The 17,385-nt window shown below is 39.6% G+C and overlaps 2 protein-coding genes across 5 annotated transcripts; one reads left to right on the forward strand and one right to left on the reverse strand.

Annotated features, from left to right (window-relative positions):
- Positions 1–2,319: 2,319 nt before the first annotated feature.
- On the reverse strand, positions 2,320–6,919 carry arl3b (ADP ribosylation factor like GTPase 3b). The gene is made up of 6 exons (XM_061706447.1): positions 6,858–6,919; positions 5,141–5,284; positions 4,801–4,917; positions 4,667–4,717; positions 3,897–4,082; positions 2,320–2,986 (listed from the first exon to the last, which is right to left on the reverse strand). Exons 1-6 carry the CDS (start codon positions 6,858–6,860, stop codon positions 2,939–2,941), a joined length of 549 nt encoding a protein of 182 aa, XP_061562431.1. The 5' UTR covers positions 6,861–6,919; the 3' UTR covers positions 2,320–2,938.
- Positions 6,920–7,428: 509 nt separating this feature from the next.
- Positions 7,429–17,216, forward strand: sfxn2 (sideroflexin 2). Of its 4 annotated transcripts, none has more exons than XM_061706442.1 (14): positions 7,429–8,007; positions 9,349–9,388; positions 10,089–10,184; positions 10,892–11,116; positions 11,214–11,384; positions 12,553–12,651; positions 12,724–12,799; positions 13,774–13,859; positions 14,766–14,826; positions 14,914–14,980; positions 15,077–15,126; positions 15,203–15,252; positions 15,352–15,399; positions 16,417–17,216. In XM_061706442.1, the coding sequence occupies exons 4-14, from the start codon at positions 10,959–10,961 to the stop codon at positions 16,514–16,516; spliced, it is 966 nt and encodes a 321-aa protein (XP_061562426.1). In that variant the 5' UTR covers positions 7,429–8,007; positions 9,349–9,388; positions 10,089–10,184; positions 10,892–10,958; the 3' UTR covers positions 16,517–17,216. The 4 variants fall into 4 exon arrangements, with proteins under 4 accessions (XP_061562426.1, XP_061562428.1, XP_061562430.1 ...); XM_061706443.1 differs by lacking the exon at positions 7,429–8,007 and adding an exon at positions 8,566–8,594; XM_061706444.1 differs by lacking the exon at positions 9,349–9,388.
- Positions 17,217–17,385: the final 169 nt, after the last annotated feature.

A 17,385-nucleotide genomic window follows, 5' to 3' on the forward strand; every position in this document is an offset into this window, starting at 1 on the left:
CACCTTTTCTTAACACCCAATACTGTACTTAAGTATAACTTGACATTTTTACTGTTTTTTTTTTTTATCTTGTGGACAAAAAAGTTTTTTTTTCCTCTTGGAACTTTTTGCCCAAAAAAAATAAAATATTATATATATATATATATATATATACTATTTTTACTCGTATAATTTTAATATTGTGACTGTCTTGGAAAAAAATACTTCACTCAAAGTGGACTTTTTGTCTTGAAAAAAATATGACCATACTTTTTTTTATGAAAAAAATATGGCTTTATTATTCTAAGTAATATACATTTTTCATTGTGGGCCATATACTTAGTGATCATTTGTAGTCTGCATATAAGTATAAAGCAACTGCTCCCCCGACAGATATTGCTCTCACATTTAAAGGGAGACGTGATGGAAAATTGACTTTTAATATTTGTATACAAATAGTTGGACCTATGGAGTGCCTGTTCAACCATCAAGACTGAATTTAAACAACCATATCAGTTTATTTCTGCAAATGTGTCTGTGAGCTTTTCTGTTACTTCCGCCCAGCTGTGACCAAATAGTGAATTTTCCACCAATCACATGATCAGCAAATCCGGTTGAAGTTTGAGCATGAAAGAACCACCGAAATGCAAAATATGTCTCCTTTAAGGTCCATAATCTAAAATGATTTCGGAGAGTTGAAGAGATTTGGCAAGCTGACATGCGCAACATTCCTCTTTTCTGACCCCACCCACACCTACGTGCCCCTTCCAGAGGCCTTTCACGTGAGGGAACCTCAGCAGAGCACACTTGAAACAATGCTTACGGTATTATTTTTTTCATGATTCATCTCCCTTTCTACAGTATACGAGCACACACACACAAAACACTCCCTTTTTCCAGCCTCCTGACATTCTCCCACACGAGTGCACACAGCTGTCGTGCAGCTGTCAGATGCAATAGAAAGAGGGGAGATAGGGTCGCCCACGTATCAAATACGCACATATCAATAAAGACATATTTGTGTACTGTGCATATACGAGTAGTCAAATTGGGGACATGGAATTGTGAATTTTGAAAACTTTCTTAAATTATTCTAAGTGAATGTGATGAAATGTTTCCGTTTTATGATATGGGTGGGCAAACTTGGGCTCAAGGGCCAAAACGGTTCAAATGTGGATGTAAAAAGTTGATTTGAATAATAACAATTTATTCGAATTTTCCCAATGTATTTCTAATTAATTTCATTTTATCCGAGTTTAAATGTGTATGGAAAAGTTTTAAGAAACAAAATAATTATCATAATTAGAATTTAGTATTTCGACCAAATAATCCTTTAAATAAAAAGTGTTAAATGTATATGCAAAACAGTATTTTTTTAACACTAATAATTTATTTTTAAATTGTATTATTTATAATTAAAATTAAAAAAATAATAATAAAATGCCTAATTAAGTGTATTTTCCTAATAAAATAAATTCTCGTTTTAAATATTATGATTAATCTAATTTAAATTAATCAACCATTTAATACAATGAAATCGAAAATTAACTATTTTATAATTAAAAATAACCACTCTTAGCAAATTGTATTTAATTAAAATTAATCTATCAAATATTTAAGAAAATACATTTTAAAATGTGATGTATTTGTAAAATGGTTTAATAAAAATAATTCATTTTGAAATTATTTCAATCAAGCAATACAAATGTTAGAACAATGTCAAATTGTTTTATATTTTATAATTTACACTTAATCAACCATTTAATGTTTTACTAATAAAATGTTCTACTCATTTTACAAAAAAATTAAATTAATCCATCAATTACTTGACAAAATAAAAAATAAATATATGTATAATTTTAATTTACTATTAATTCATTCTTATTTTAATAGTAAAATATGTATTTTGTAGTCCAACTAAACATTTACTAAATACAAAATATCAAAATTTTACTAATAAAACCATATTTTTTAAATATTATTTCAACTAACCATTTTTATGTAATAAACATTTTAAATATGTGCATTTTTTAAATTGTGTGCATATGACTAGGATGAGACAAAGGGATGTTTTTGACAGAAGATGAGCCCTTGAAACCCCTGAGAATCTTTTTCAACACCAGCATTTGTCTTTGTTTTCGACATACTGTATGACCTGAATTGTGGACCAAAGCACCACGAGTTTTCTGATCTATTTGTATTTTTGTCCAGTTGAGCTCACACAGGCACGCACGCACACACAAACACAAACAGACTGACTGTCGAGGCCTCTCCACTGCCACCGACAGCTGCTGACCACACTTCCATGCATGTAAGGCAAGTATGAAGATTCAGTTCCATTTCTTTTCTTATTTTATTCACATACAGTACCTTCACTTCTGCACAGATCACATTCGAGAATATCAAAAGGAAACTAGCTCGAAAGGGTGTCGCAGAAGTGGGACAAAAAAATCTGCTGGTACGAGGACTACAAAATAGAGCACATGAGGGGGTCTCACGCTATTTACAGTGGATTTAAAAAGTCCTCTATCTCATTTTGTTTTATACATAACGTACAGTAACATTCTTTAGTGGGTTTGGGGGTGGTGAAAGCGCACTACTTCCCTCTGCCATAAATAAAACACAAAAAATAGAAAACCTCACATCAAACAGAGCCATGAAAGCGCATGGAACGATTACTAAAGAGAAAAAAGTAAGAATGACACACTTTGACCTGATGATGAGTGGGGAATGCCAAACTTCCTCTCGAAAGACAGCAGCTCAATGGGAATGTTAGTGGTTAAAGTGTGACGGATGGATTACGAAAAGTCGGAGAAGTAGGCATGCAGCAGTCAGGTTCAAAACTCCACGCTGGATGAGTTGTGCGTGTGTGTACATTCACAGGTGGAGCCCGTAGTGTTTAAGACTCAGGAGGTGTGGTCGCATGTCCTCCTGAGGAGAAGACCACTGAGAAGCGAAGCTACTTCTTCTTGGAGTTGACGCTCTTGCACACCCAGTTCATGCCCTCCTGCAGCACGGGGAGCAATCACGGTGAGATTGATAAAGAGAAAATAGCAAAACAATTCCATAGGCTGTCAGACAACATATTGAAAGAAATACAATAACAGTACAAATCTCATCTTGGTGCTATTGGTGACAAAACAAAAAGCCTTTCGTATTGGTGTGATATCTGATTATTTTTTTAAATACAAATATAGAGGCATCTCTTGTAACATTCAAATGGTTTCACAATTTTAAATTTAAAAAAAATACAAAATGAAATTAGGATAATTTTTTTAACAAACATAATACATAGAGATAGACCTTTTTTGTTTTTCAGGGCCGATACAGAATATTAGTAGTCAAGGAGGCCGACAACCCATATTTGGAGCCGATATTCATTTGCTGTAAAAGTGCCTTTAAGCATACGTTTATTAAACAGCTTTTCAGATTTGCAACGTGTTAACGTTTTTTTTTGTTATTTAAAAAAAAAAATCTTTGACAATAGACGTCCTTGTTTTAAAATTCTAAGAAAAAGTGCAGGGAGCTCCCAGGCTCAGCAGCATCTCTTATAAAGTTTACTATAAATTTAAGTAAGTAAATAAATAGTTCCCTGAAGTTTACCCAGTTTTAAACTGATCTCTTATCAGCCGTCGGATTTAAAAAAATATAAAAAAAAAAAAAAAAAAAAAAAGCTAGATGCCGATATGCGTCAAAATGCCGAATATTGCTGCCAATAATTGGCCCGGACGATAATTGGTCTAAACCTAATAAATAGGAAATATAATTCATTAATATAATACACACATTTGTCAGATTAGACTGTGCCTTTGTTTTCTTCTGTGCCCCACTTAATTTTCACAAAATCTTCTGGTGCGGACCGTCTTTTCATTTTTTTTTTTAATAGAATATGCGGCGGGCCCATAACTACGCCGTACCTGGATGCCTTCGCCGGTGAGGGCGGAGCACGACTGGATTTGCCAGATGCGGTCGCGGATGGTGTGCAGGTTGAGGCCCTCTGCGATCTCGGAGGCCGGCGCCGCCGTCAGCAGGTCCTGCTTGTTGGCGAAGATGAGCACGGGCACGCCGCTCAGCTTCTCCTCGTCCAGCAGCTCAGCCAGCTCCTGAAAAGACAAAAAAAAATCAATGTTTAATTGGTTTGTTTTTTGTGAATCAGTCGACAAAATGGCTCCCGAAATGAACATTGTCGTCAATCAGGCACACTCACTCGTCTGCTGTTTTTTATCATCACCATTATTTTTTTCAGTAACTGAATTTATTTTTTGTTGTTGTTGATGATGCAACGGAAACCAGCTCTTTGTTCCAGTACTTTTTAAAAATGTTGTTGATGCCAAAGCAGAAACAAGCATTAAAAAAGCAATTGAGTTTTATTTCATTTTGTTGTTGATGCTGCATAGGAAACCCGAATTTTTGTACAGTAAATTAACTACAGAAATTGGCTGTATATTTTCTTGTGTAAACCACTTCCACACCATTGTGTTTTATTAATACATTGTTAAAGTTGAATCGACTTACTATCGTAGTGTGTAACTAACAAAACAAAATTGTGCGGCCCCTATTGATGTAAAAATATGACTTGTTTTGTGTGTGTGGCTCAGCATAGGCATGTTTTAAAACATGTAGCGTGTTAGTGAAGAGTGAAAGTTGTTCCAAACGTCACAAAAAAACCTCAAGACTGGTTACATACCTGACCCGTCTCCTCAAATCTCTTCCTGTCAGCGCTGTCGATGACATAAATCTGCAAACGAGCAAACAAATGACGAGTTAAGATGTGAACTGGGACGCAGTTCCACGACGTGTCCTTTGAAATTTCGAGCGTACGAGCACGTCAGTGTTTTCAAAGTAGTTCCTCCAGTATGGCCGGATCTTCCTCTGGCCGCCGATGTCCCAAACGTTGAGCTTGAAACCTTGCGACTGAACGCTCTTGATGTTGAAGCCCTGGAGGAAGGAGGAGAGCATTCGATTTTGTGAATTTTCACACTGGTAAATATAGTTTATTCTTTTAACCATGGATGTCTCACTCTTTAAGGGGGGGGGGGGGGGGGGGGGAGATAAAACAAGCGCTACATCTTCTGTTTTTGACTTTACAGAAATGTAATGTAAGCATGCATTTTTCAAGGCAAGGGCATTCGCTTGAGACGTAGTAATGTTAGTGGCTGACCTGGGTGGGGGTGATGTGGCTGATGTCTTCAGAGGCCAGCTGCTTGAGCAGGGTGGTCTTTCCGCCGTTGTCCAGCCCCAGCAGCAGTATCCTCACCTCCTGGTCCGGTGTACTCTTCAGCTTGCGCAGGATTGACAGCAATCCCTGCACACAAACACGTCATTATTCTACGTATGTCCATCTTTTTATAGAGCTTATCCCAGCGGATTTGGGCGAGACGCGAGTACACCCCGGACTAGTTGCCTGTCAATCGCAGGGCACATACTGACAAACAACCACTCACATTCACACCTATAGACAACTTAAGAGTATTCTAACGTCTTTAACAATTGACTTAAAACTAAGAATTATTTTATAATTGTGACCTTTTGCCAATTTCGCACATCTCTGTTGTGACAATATCACAGTATTCATTGCTGTTTCTTCATCACACTGCATTATATTTTGCATATCTGTTGTGGGTCAGTATCACCACACCACTGGTCACTTTAAAGTGCTTGAGGACTCTCGGCACCCTTTGCCGTTTGCACAATTGTTGTTGTACCACAATTAGCGCACTACTGGTCACTTCAAATTATTGACTCCCCCCTGCTTCCTTTGCACAATCGTCATTGTACCAGGACTGCCACATTGCTCAATGACTCTCTGTACCTACTGTATCTGTTTGTGTCCTAAATGTATTTTTGTCATAGTTGCTTGTTTGCTGTAGTACTACAGTGGCTCCAACTACCGGAGACAAATTCCTTGTGTAATGATTCTCATTCAAACCCTGAGTCAGATGTGCCAACAGCTCGTCCACCGTGTCCCCTGTTGTCGTCATTATTCGGGAGGAAATAATAAAAAACGGAGATACATCTTTTTATTGGACAGCAACGATATCTAAAGAAAACATGTATAAGCAGTTTCTTTGCTTGCATCTGATACTGTGACAATAAAGTGATGGACATATCAAATTTCCATCTGACTGGATTTTTATGCTAAAATTATGATAGAAAAGGTGTATTTTTGGAGTCAGGTCTTTCATGCTGTACGCAGGGGCCGGAGTCGAGATTCGAACCCTGAACCTCAGAACTGCGAGGCAGGCGTGCAAATCACTAGTTCAAAGTGTTATGACATCTTCCATCGATCCATCCATCCATCCAGTTTCTGAGCCGCTTCTCCTCACTCGGGTCGCGGGCGTGCTGGAGCCTATCCCAGCTATCATCGGGCAGGATTGGTTGTCAACCAATCACAGGGCACATACAAACAAACAACCATTCGCACTCACATTCACACCTACGGGCAAATTAAGAGTTGGGATGTGGGAGGAAACCGGAGTGCCCGGAGAAAACATGCAAACTCCACACAGGCGGGGCCGGGGATTGAACCCCGGTCCTCACCTCACCATGCCGCCGTTATGACATCTTCTAAACCGTAATTCGGCACAACAATCGATGAAGTTCTTGGCCCATTGGGCTAAACTAGTATCCTGCTGCGTTTTCACCGGCCGGCGGTGGGCCCAGATAACGCTAACCGAGGCACGGGAGATGCTAAAAGTGGCTAATTTGCTAATCTCCCCCATGACAACTGAAGCTAACGCAACATGGCGGCCTTTCACGCATAACTACCCCCGCGAACAACATTAGCAACTTGGCATCCCCGTCTGTGTAACAACGAGCACATTTCTACCCGTTTTCGCCTGGTTAAAGGTCATTACGAGCGAATTAGGGACACTCACCATCTTGTTGTCTTGTGTCGCGGAGGGTTACTAAGGACGATGACGTCACGCACACAGGCACGCCAACGAGTGGGTTACTTTTTGAGCCGCAACGTGCTTGATAAGCACTTTCTTAATACTATCCCCACGCTATATATAAATATATATATATATATATATATATCCCAAGAGCGCCAACATAAAAATAGATAAAACGAACTACTGTTGGCAAAATTCAATCAGTTGTGCTCACTCGCATCCACAAGTGGGCGACATTTAGCTAAGCTAAAGTCGCTTGAGACCAACCGTGAAGATACTGAATTGTCTATTTTGGCCATTTGTCTTGGATTTACATGTACGCAGATACACTAATTCGTTTTATTTCGTCGACGATATGGGACCGAAGTGTGAAATTACGTCGATAGGTGGTTTACGAGATAGATAGAAAGCTGTAGCACCGGGCTAGTATTTTACATTTACGGGCTTTAACCCACGAACGCGAGCTGCCATACCACGTCAGGCCGAAGGTGGCGACAACGAGGCGTTTTCCCTATGTTGAAACCAACAAGTAAGATCATGCACCCACCTTGTTGTGGCTAGATTTGTCTTGTTCGTCTCGCATCCAAACATACTGTAGTGTTCTGAAAGTGACACGGAGACACTGCTGTTTATTTTTTGTTTTATTTCAACTGTTTGATAAGTCACTGTCGGCCGTAACCTACGAAAACAACAATTACTCGACTCGCATGCGAGCGCGAGGCGCTCATACTCATTTTCGGGTTCTCCACCAACCTCAGCTCACTCTCGGACTCATCAGTCTCGCGTAATGTTGCTTCAAGGACCCCTTTCGGTCACCCATCCAGTCCGTTAAAATACATTAATTTAGATTTTTTTTTTTTGACGACTAGACGGTGGTTCTATAGACATTTAAAAATTAGTTAGAAAAAGTTGTTTAGGGAGGAATTAGTTAAGTAGTGGATTCTTTAGCGTTAGTAAGCTAACGCTAGACTAATGTTTTCAGGGCGGGCTTTAGGACCCGTCGAATTTCGCGTCGCGGGGAGCTGCCCCGCAACGCCATTGGCGGAGAGCTTGCCACGTGCAACAATTCTTTACGTTTCTTGACTGTACCTGGGAGCTTTTTACGCAAAGGAGGCAAACCACCCGTACAGAGGTGAGTGTTGCGTCTTTTCGTCAGGCTAACCTGTAAACAGGTGCTTGTGTAGGTTTTCTTTGCCTCGTCGCCGCAAGCAGTACGCCAGTAACGCGAGTCACGAGTTGGATCAGTCTACCAACATATGTTTTCTCTCCTTTTGCTGTCACACCATCCCCACCCAACTCTAACCAATTCACAAAATCAATGACATCACATCTTCGGTTATTTTAAACAGTTCGGGCGTTTAGGGACAGCGTGGACTACATCCAGATGCACTCCGGCTTGTAGGTCCAGTTTGGCAAGCTCCAGTTGCAATCAGGGGTGCTTCATTTATGGCCATGATAACTGTACTTAAATGCATTAATGAGAGCAAAATGCTGTCTGAAGTTACTCTAGTCGTTTGACTTCATGATCCATGCGTTTGTTTACTAATGTAGCAGGCGTGTGGTTAACTAAACATCTGGAAACTTGAACATTGCAACCACGAATAAGCTTTTTTTTTTTTTTTTTTTTTTTCACCCGTCTTTTTTTCTACTACTGACCTACTTTCTGCAAGTCAATGTCCTGCAGGGGCCTAGCAGTTCCAGGCTTGTTGGTAAAGCTCAGTAAGTGTTATGCACAAAATTGACCTTTGACTCTTGCAGATCCACATTTTAAAGTAAAAAGAGCCAGATATGTTCAGATCAGGCCGGAGTGGGGTTGTCCCTTAAAAGCAACACGTGCAGCAGCATCTGTGACTAACTAACTCCTTATGTGAATAATTATTAAGTTATGGTGTTCTTTTTTTTTTTTTTTTTTTTTTTTTGAGAAGCTATGCTGGGCCGGTTCTGGTCGTGTAACGGGAACGCTGCTGCAGTTAGACAATCTGAGGAACCATTCACCAGAATCCTGTCAATGATTTCTAGCGGGGGGCTTGTTTAAGGATTTGTCTCAAGTGGTGGCAAGCCGTTTGAGCATTTATTCGATATCCAGCTAAAGGTCCACGTATACCAGTATGCATCTTGTCTTCATTTGTAGGACAACCTTTGCATACGAGTAGGGAAAGTAAATGTTCCTAGTGAGGCAAAGTTTTGCTCTAGTTGACAACTGTGTGCTACTAGTACTACTAATGACATTGTAAAGTTTAACTAGCTAACATCTAGCCGCTCATTAGTATTGCTGTCAAATAAATGCTCAAACGGCTTGGCAGGAAGCTCTTCCAGCATTTATTTGATATCCAACTAGTGCGCTGAATTGGCTTAAAAGTGATGAGAAAGCACGTACCAGTACATTGACTTTAAAGTGGATATCAAAGATATTAAATAAATGTTCAAACAGCTTGCCATAATGCTTAACTTACTGGAGCCTTTTTGGTTTCAGGAGCTCCAAGCGAAGAAAACGAAAAGTTCCTGGACACCAGGTAGAAATGCAACTGAAGTCATAGGAACGTTTGGAGAAATAATGAGTGTTTGGACCGTGGGAACTACTGTCTAAGTTTAGCTCTGGACTATATTATCAGGGCCAAAAGAAGTCCCTGCTAGGGAGGTAGTACGTTTGAGAGGTCCAGGACGCGTTTAGTAGCTGCATGACAAGTGGGCACCATCTTTGTGGCATTCTCTTAAAAACATGGAATTAGCACTTCAATCACCTGTAAAATCTAACAAATGCATTGACGAAAAAACAATTGATTTTACATTAACAGTACATTAACTATTCTACTGCCCAGGCTGCTCTTCTCATGAATAATGTTCCATTTGCTCTATTTGAGTTTTTGGGGAAAGGGACGCCATTTGAAATGTTAGGAATTTTGACGTCGACTTAGGGAACCACTCGGAATATAGGCGCCTGTACAAGCTTATTGGTGGATATTTTTAACTAAAACTTCTCAGCCAATTGGAGATGCGGTTCCCCAAGTAGCAGACAAAATGAAAGGGTCGAGGAGATATGTTGAGAATAATGAAGTTATACCGTTTTACTCTACTTGAAAGCCATTTTTAACCAGATTTTCTCAAGGCAATGTTACACAACAACATTTCCCCCAAAGGCCATTTTGTCCAAAAAGCTCAATTTCTCCGAAACCCATCATCCCATTTTCAAAATTCTTCCTGCCTTGTACTCAGGTTGAAGAGGCGATTCCAAGTGGACTTGGTGTTTTGACACACCGTCATTTTTGGGGAAATCTTGTCACGTTGCTACTCAAGCACAGAGAAACAAAGGTATGCAGAACTTCCAATGGAAATATAACAAGTCATTGACTATGATCTGTATTCAGTTTAGGAATAATTGATCAGGGCCAAAAGAAGACCCTGCTAGGGATTTAGGTCCAGGAACCTTCGGAACAAGCAGTATCTGATTGTAATCTAGAACCAAAAGAAATACATGGAACTTCAGTTGAAAATGCGGCTCAAGTCACACCGACCATATTTTGTCAGAACTTCCCTGAACAAGGAACGTTTGGAGGATAATTGAGTGTTTGGACTGTGGGAACTATTGTCAAAATACACCCCAGGGTAATTATCGGGGCCAAATGAAGACCCTGCTATGTGGCCTAGTACTTTGGAACCAGGACCAGGAACCTTCTGAACTTATTTAATTGTAACCTGGAACTTCAAGTACCAAGAACTAAAAGGGAGTATCTCAAACTTTTGGTGGAAATGTAGCAAAAGTGTATGTGGTGGACTGGACAAAGTGTGTCTATTAGCAGTATTATTATATGCAAAAATAAACAACATGGTTCATTAGGTACTAAAACAGCTCTAATACATTACCCACTGGAAATCTGCCATTTTGCTTTGAGGCAGCCATTTAAGGTCATTTCCAGGTGTCCTAGTTTTTTTCCAATCACTACCAAATTTAAACTCATCCCAATAAATCAACTCCGCGCCCCCTAGTGGCAAAAATGTAATTGTGCTCTCTTTCTCAGGTCTTCATCCGAACCTTTTCGGAGGACAAACGTCAGCGCCCCCCCCCTGACTCGGTAATCCTCTGCCATGGCGCTGAGCCCCACCTTTGATATCGACGCCCCGCGGTGGGACCAGACCACCTTCATGGGGCGGCTCAAGCACTTCTTCAACATCACCGACTGGCGGACGGCGCTCCTGCCCGACTCGCGCCTGGATGAGGCCAAAGCCTTGGTGGAGAGCTGCAGGTGGGGCGTGGCAATATATACTCTTAAAATAAAATCTCTGATTTTTCCCTTTGTGGGCTACGCGACAACGCATTCATTTACACCTTCTGTGTTCCAGAGCGGGCTCAGTCCCACCGGGCACCACCGAGGAGCAACTCTACTATGCCAAGAAACTGTACGCCTCCGCCTTCCATCCCGACACGGGCGACCGCATGAACATCATCGGCCGCATGTCCTTCCAGGTCCCTGGCGGCATGGCCATCACCGGCTGCATGCTGCAGTTCTACAGGTAGAGTAGTGCAAAGTTCACCCAAGATGTGTTCGCATACAGAGCTATAGTCATTTTGTTTATTTGTATTGTGCAGTTTGGGGGGGTGGGTGGGTATCATCACTGACTACTGGAGAAGGAGGCATCACATTAATCACATGACATATGCATACACTGTGTGTATGAATGTGACCGAGCTTGTCGTGGACTTTAAAAAAATAAATAAATAAATAAAAATGTGTATATATATATATATATATATATATATATATATATATAAAATAATTTTTATATATGTAATAATAAAAATACATATTTTTATTATGGACTGCTTTTAAAGTGTACTCAAAGACGCTTTACAAATGATAAAATACAATAAAATCAATCAATATAATAACATGACAGGTTTAAACATTAAAACACATTTACACATTTAATGTAGATTATTTTCGTTATTTTTGTTTCTATTGTGCATGGTGACGGTTATCATGACTAATTGGAAAGAGGAGCCACAGCATTAATCATGAAACGTACATTATTCGCTTCGTGGACTTTTTTTTTTTTTTTTTTTTTAGCAATTTCAATCCATTTTTTTGTTGTGCAAAATAGGATCTTATTATTACTAATCGGTGAGAGGAGTGACCACATTAATTGGAGAACACGTTCACATGTTCTCAAGTGTGTCCACTGTTCTTTCCTTTTTGTTCAGTGGACTATTTCTAATGTTTATGTTTCTTTCCGGAGGCATCACATTAATCATATGACACTGACATTGTGTGTACACGTGACCGAACGTACCATGGACTTTTTATTTTTATTATTTTTTTTTTATTAGCCTTTGTTTACATTGTGCAATGTGACATTTATCATGACTGAGAATGAAGCACAGGAGGATGTAACAAAATGCTGTACATAAAACATAAAAGATAATAATTAAAATAGTAATAATACAAGTATAAATAACTTAATAAAATATTACATTTTAATTAAAATATATTCGCTCCCTTTTCATTGGCAATCGAAAGTTTATAACTTTATAAAACCTGTTTCATTACATTTTCTTTTATTATACTTTTATTACTTACAGTGCGGTTTTTCTTATGGAAAAGCACATAACACATTTTTGGGTATGGATATTAATAGTAGTAATCAAAAAGTACAATGTGGGGTGGTGGCTGTGTATTTCCAGGACAGTGCCTGCGGTAGTGTTCTGGCAGTGGGTCAATCAGTCCTTCAACGCGCTGGTCAACTACACCAACCGCAACGCCGCCTCACCCATCACCCCCAAGTAAGCGCTCAGGCCTCTCTTACAGCCATCTTCATTGCGGGCTTCAAGTGACATCATCATTGTGCGCCTCAGGCAGATCGGCGTCGCCTACGTGACGGCCACCAGCACGGCCTTAGCTACAGCGGTGGGACTCAACCTCTACACGAAGGTATGGTTGCCACTGAGACTGAAGTACAGTATTCCCTCACTATATCGCGGTTCACTTATTGCGGATACAGTGCAACGCAGATCTTTATAAGTTGGTTTAGTGCAATTACACACCTGCGCATCTCTGATACAGTTAGATTTATTAGCTATATAATTTTAATGTGGCAGCAATGACTCACATAAGATCAATTGGGTTATCATTGACAGAAAAGGAAACCTTGTAGAAAATCAACCTATGAGTTGAGATTACTCAGCAACTACAGTACTGAAGTTAAAAACATCACTACACTGAATTCTCGTTTCCAGTAATGCTTTTCGCGGACTTCATTACCAGGATCCTCATTGTGAGGAATGGTGTCAATGCTTAAGGCAAGAAATCGCCTGTTCACACTATGGCCGCATGGGCTATTGTTGTTTTGTCATTCAAGCGTAGCACACTTGCCTTTAATAGGCATTTGCTTGTGTAGAGTGTGTGGATGGTGACCTCAAGTGAACAAATAAAGCACCTGCACATCTCTACAGTATCACATTGGTATTGAATTGCACGTATGAAATTCATAAATTAGTCACTGATGGTGTAGTGGATGCATTCGCCTGACTTCAGTGCAGGCAGCGTGGGTTCAGTTTCCACTCAGTGACGATTTGAATGTGAGTGCGAGTGGGTGTCCGTGTCTGTATGTGCCCTGTGACTGACTGACGACCAGTTCAGGGTGTAATCCGCCTTTTGCCTGAGGTCAGCTGGGATAGGCCCCAGCACCCCGTGATCCTGAACCAGGATAAATGGTGTTGAGAATGAATGGGAACTTTAAATTCGTTCATAATTGATTGCTACTTCACGGATTTCGTTTATTGCAGGGGCTTTCTGGAACGCAACCCCCGCGATAAATGAGGATTTACTGTACGTTAAGTGCGCTTGTGTGTGGGGTCTCTCCCCTTGGCTCCACATCACACTCTACTTGTCCCCTGCTCTCACAGAAAGCACCCCCACTGGTAGCACGATGGGTCCCTTTCGCGGCTGTGGCGGCGGCCAACTGTGTCAACATTCCCATGATGAGGCAACAGTGAGTCTATCATACACACGTTGAGGACTTTTAAAATCACTTTAACATATTCCACTATTATACATACATTCATACTCGGACCCAAACAAGATCTGCAAAGGACGTGGGAAAATGTGTTATAGGCCGATACAACCAAGGTTGAACCTTGTGGCCCTAATTCTAAAAGGTTATTTGGTGCAAACACAACACTGCTCATCACCAAAAGAACGCCGTGCCTACAGTGAAGCATGGTGGTGACAGCATCATGCTTGGGCTGTTTCCCCAGCTGGAACAGGGGCCTAGGCAAGGTGGATGGAATTACTGTATGACAAGTTCAAAATAACAGTGTTATCACAAAACCTTTCAGTTTCTGCTAGAAAGCAACCCCCCCCCACCCAAAAAGAAAAACCTAGTAGAACACCTGGACTTTATTTGGAGTTAATCTTGAGCACTTTAGCAGGTGTGTGCTGACTCCCATTTAACATGAGTTTGAATGTGACTGCTTAATTCTGAACACAGGCACGTGCCAGTTATAAGAGTGTGTGCACACTTGTGCAACCATTTTATCTCAGTTATTTATTTTGACTTCCCCTCTCAAAAATATTGAAAGTTTTTTTTATCAAATTTAGTTGTAAGGGTTATAGGTCACATTAATGGTGGAAGAAAAATTGAAATGATTTTACTCGCTCATTTTTTATACCACAAAAATCTTGCATTTGAACATGGGTGTATAGACTTTTTATGTCCACTGCATGTGTGGATATAAAATCATCAAACATAAAATTTACTTGGTTGTTCAATTTAAAACTTGATGGATAGGCAAGCAATCTAGAGACCCAATTGTGTATACAGAAGCAAGTAAAAAGTACATTTTCCATTATATCCACTTTTCTTTAGAATAAAAATGTGCCTGAAATGTTTCTTCAGGGAAATCTTGAATGGCATTGCTGTCACCGATGAAAACGGCAACAAGCTGGGCCACTCACAGGTGAGAAAGTTTGATAAAAGTTCAAACAAAATCATGTCTTCAAGCTCCTCAATTTTCTCAAAATCTTGTTAAATTCTCTCCGTGCAGAAAGCGGCGGTGAAAGGCATCACGCAGGTGATCATCTCCAGGATCACCATGGCTGCACCGGGAATGAGTACGTAGAGGAAAAAAAAACAGCAACCCCGTTTTAAAATCTGCTCTCTATTTTGCCGCCTCCCTCACCCTCACCTGCTCGCACTCTCTTCCGCAGTCATCCTCCCCATCATTATGCAGCGGCTGGAAAAATACAAATTCATGCAGGTTCGTTCCTCTTTTTTTTTTTTTCCTTCCCACCTTTTCTGAGAGATCCCATAAAGACTTCTTTTCTTCTTTGCAGAGAATCACGTACCTCCACGGCCCCATTCAAGTAATGATGGTGGGCGTCTTGTAAGTACATCTGGATGTAGGAGAATGGAAGGACTTTTTAATGTGGTACAGTCTAAAGGTGGGATCAACTTTTATTTTGTTGTGGTTGGCTTTAAACAGTTTGACCTTCATGGTACCGGCAGCGTGCTCCCTGTTCCCACAGCGATGGTGAGTCTCGTTTTGTCTACTTGTCTGTTGTTATGATTCCAGAAATAGTTATTGTTTGACCGTGAAACAAATGCGTGTACTTTTGTAATTAAAACAACTGCGTTACTTCCTGTGATTGAGGGGAAAACAAGTGATGAGTAGGAGAATACATTTTATAAATAATCCAGTAATCAGCTAAAGACACCTAAATAATAGTAGTGGGAGTGAGGTATGAGCCATAATAGATATAATTGTTTAAAATTTGTTATAAAAATATTTTTACGCCTTTATTTTTCTGATTAATTTAGTGTTCGATGACTTCGTGAAGAAAGGCAGTTAGTACTTGGCAGCAGCCAACAGAGGGTGCAAATAATTCAGGCCCCACTCATTTGCTGCCTCAACAAACTGCAGAATAAAATACAAAGATTGATCTTAATTACTGTATTTCCTTTTTCTTATGTATTTATATTTTATTGATGTACGTCAATATTTTTTCTTCAAATATACATAAATTATATTAACGTTTTATCAACTAAAAAGGTAAGTAATGCAACAACTTGTTTGCTGTCTCAACAGGTTGCAAAAAACAATCTAAATGATTATTTTCCCTTTGTTCAAAATATATATTTATCTTTTTAAACATAATTTAAGAATTTTATTTTTTATTTTTTAAAGCTAGTAATCCAAGCCCAACAGGCTGTAAAATATCTTGCTTTCCATTTTTTAAATATGAAAATTTTAGACCGTGAATAGTTTACTTTTTAAAATATATTTTAATGTCATCAAATAATTTAAAGTAATTTGGGCCCAACTAGTATGCAGCCTCAATGGACTGTAAAATATATAATGAAAAACAATCTTATTATAATTTTCCCAGTTTTTTTTTCAAAATATTTACCTGAAGAAAATTAGGTGAGGGCATTTTTAATTTGGAAATAACTGTATAAATATTTAAATAACTCATATCCACAATGTTGGTTTACTTTGATTTGGTGCTGATCTCTGACCACGTTCCTCCTCTTCGTCTTTGTGTCGCAGCTCCATTGCCGTATTAAAGCTGGAGCCCGAACTCCGCGACTCTATTACATCGAAGTACGGCGATGCTGTGCAGCGCGTCTACTTCAACAAAGGCCTCTGAGAACTCCACCCACAGGACTCAGTGCATACTCTCATACTCCTTTTTTTTTTTACCTCATATGATTACTCACATTTCTAAAGAGGTGCTTATTATGTAGAACTTTACTGGCTACGTCGGGATGTTCTGATGAATGCTTTTTAATTCGGCTGTGATGATTTCTCTCTCATTACAAACCAAATCTCTTCTCAGGTACTTTATTTTTATGACTCTCCTAGCTAGGAGCTAGGAGAGTTGTCCTGGTACCAGGAGAGTTGTCCTGGTACCAGGAGAGTTGTCCTGGTACTTTATTTTTTTTATTTTTTATTTTATTTTTATTTTTTGTTAAACATCTACGTGCCTTGGACAACATCTCTACAGCAGCAAGGCTCCCTGGATGTTTTCAAAACACAAACAAACTTCCATGCACGGTTAAGGCTGGACTAATGTCACTGCTCGTTTAAAAAATATGGGAGTGGTGTGATAAAGGTGCGCAAAATGGAGGACACAACTGATGCATGATTCAACCGAAACTGTAATAAAGATGATACAATCCTGAGTATACGTTGGAGTAAAAGACCTATGATGTTTGAAATCCATTACCATGCATATTATTTTTGAGTTAACTGGAGTTTACCAACTTCCCAAATGGCTCAAGCAAATTCACTGTTTAGGTAATAGTGGGGCGGAAGTGCAAAATGACTCACTCGCAGACATTTTCACAAATAGAGGGCTAATTAAAGGTGTACTTGGTTGTTTAATTTCCCACTTGATGAGCGGGCAAGTACTCCAGACACGCAAATACTTGTACACAAGACATTAAAAAGTGGGCAAAGTTTTGAAATGATTTATCATGGTTTCATTTTTTATACCACAGAAACCTGTCATTTGAA

This window comes from Phycodurus eques, chromosome 19 (genome assembly GCF_024500275.1).
Source record: "Phycodurus eques isolate BA_2022a chromosome 19, UOR_Pequ_1.1, whole genome shotgun sequence".
Lineage (NCBI taxonomy): Eukaryota > Metazoa > Chordata > Actinopteri > Syngnathiformes > Syngnathidae > Phycodurus > Phycodurus eques.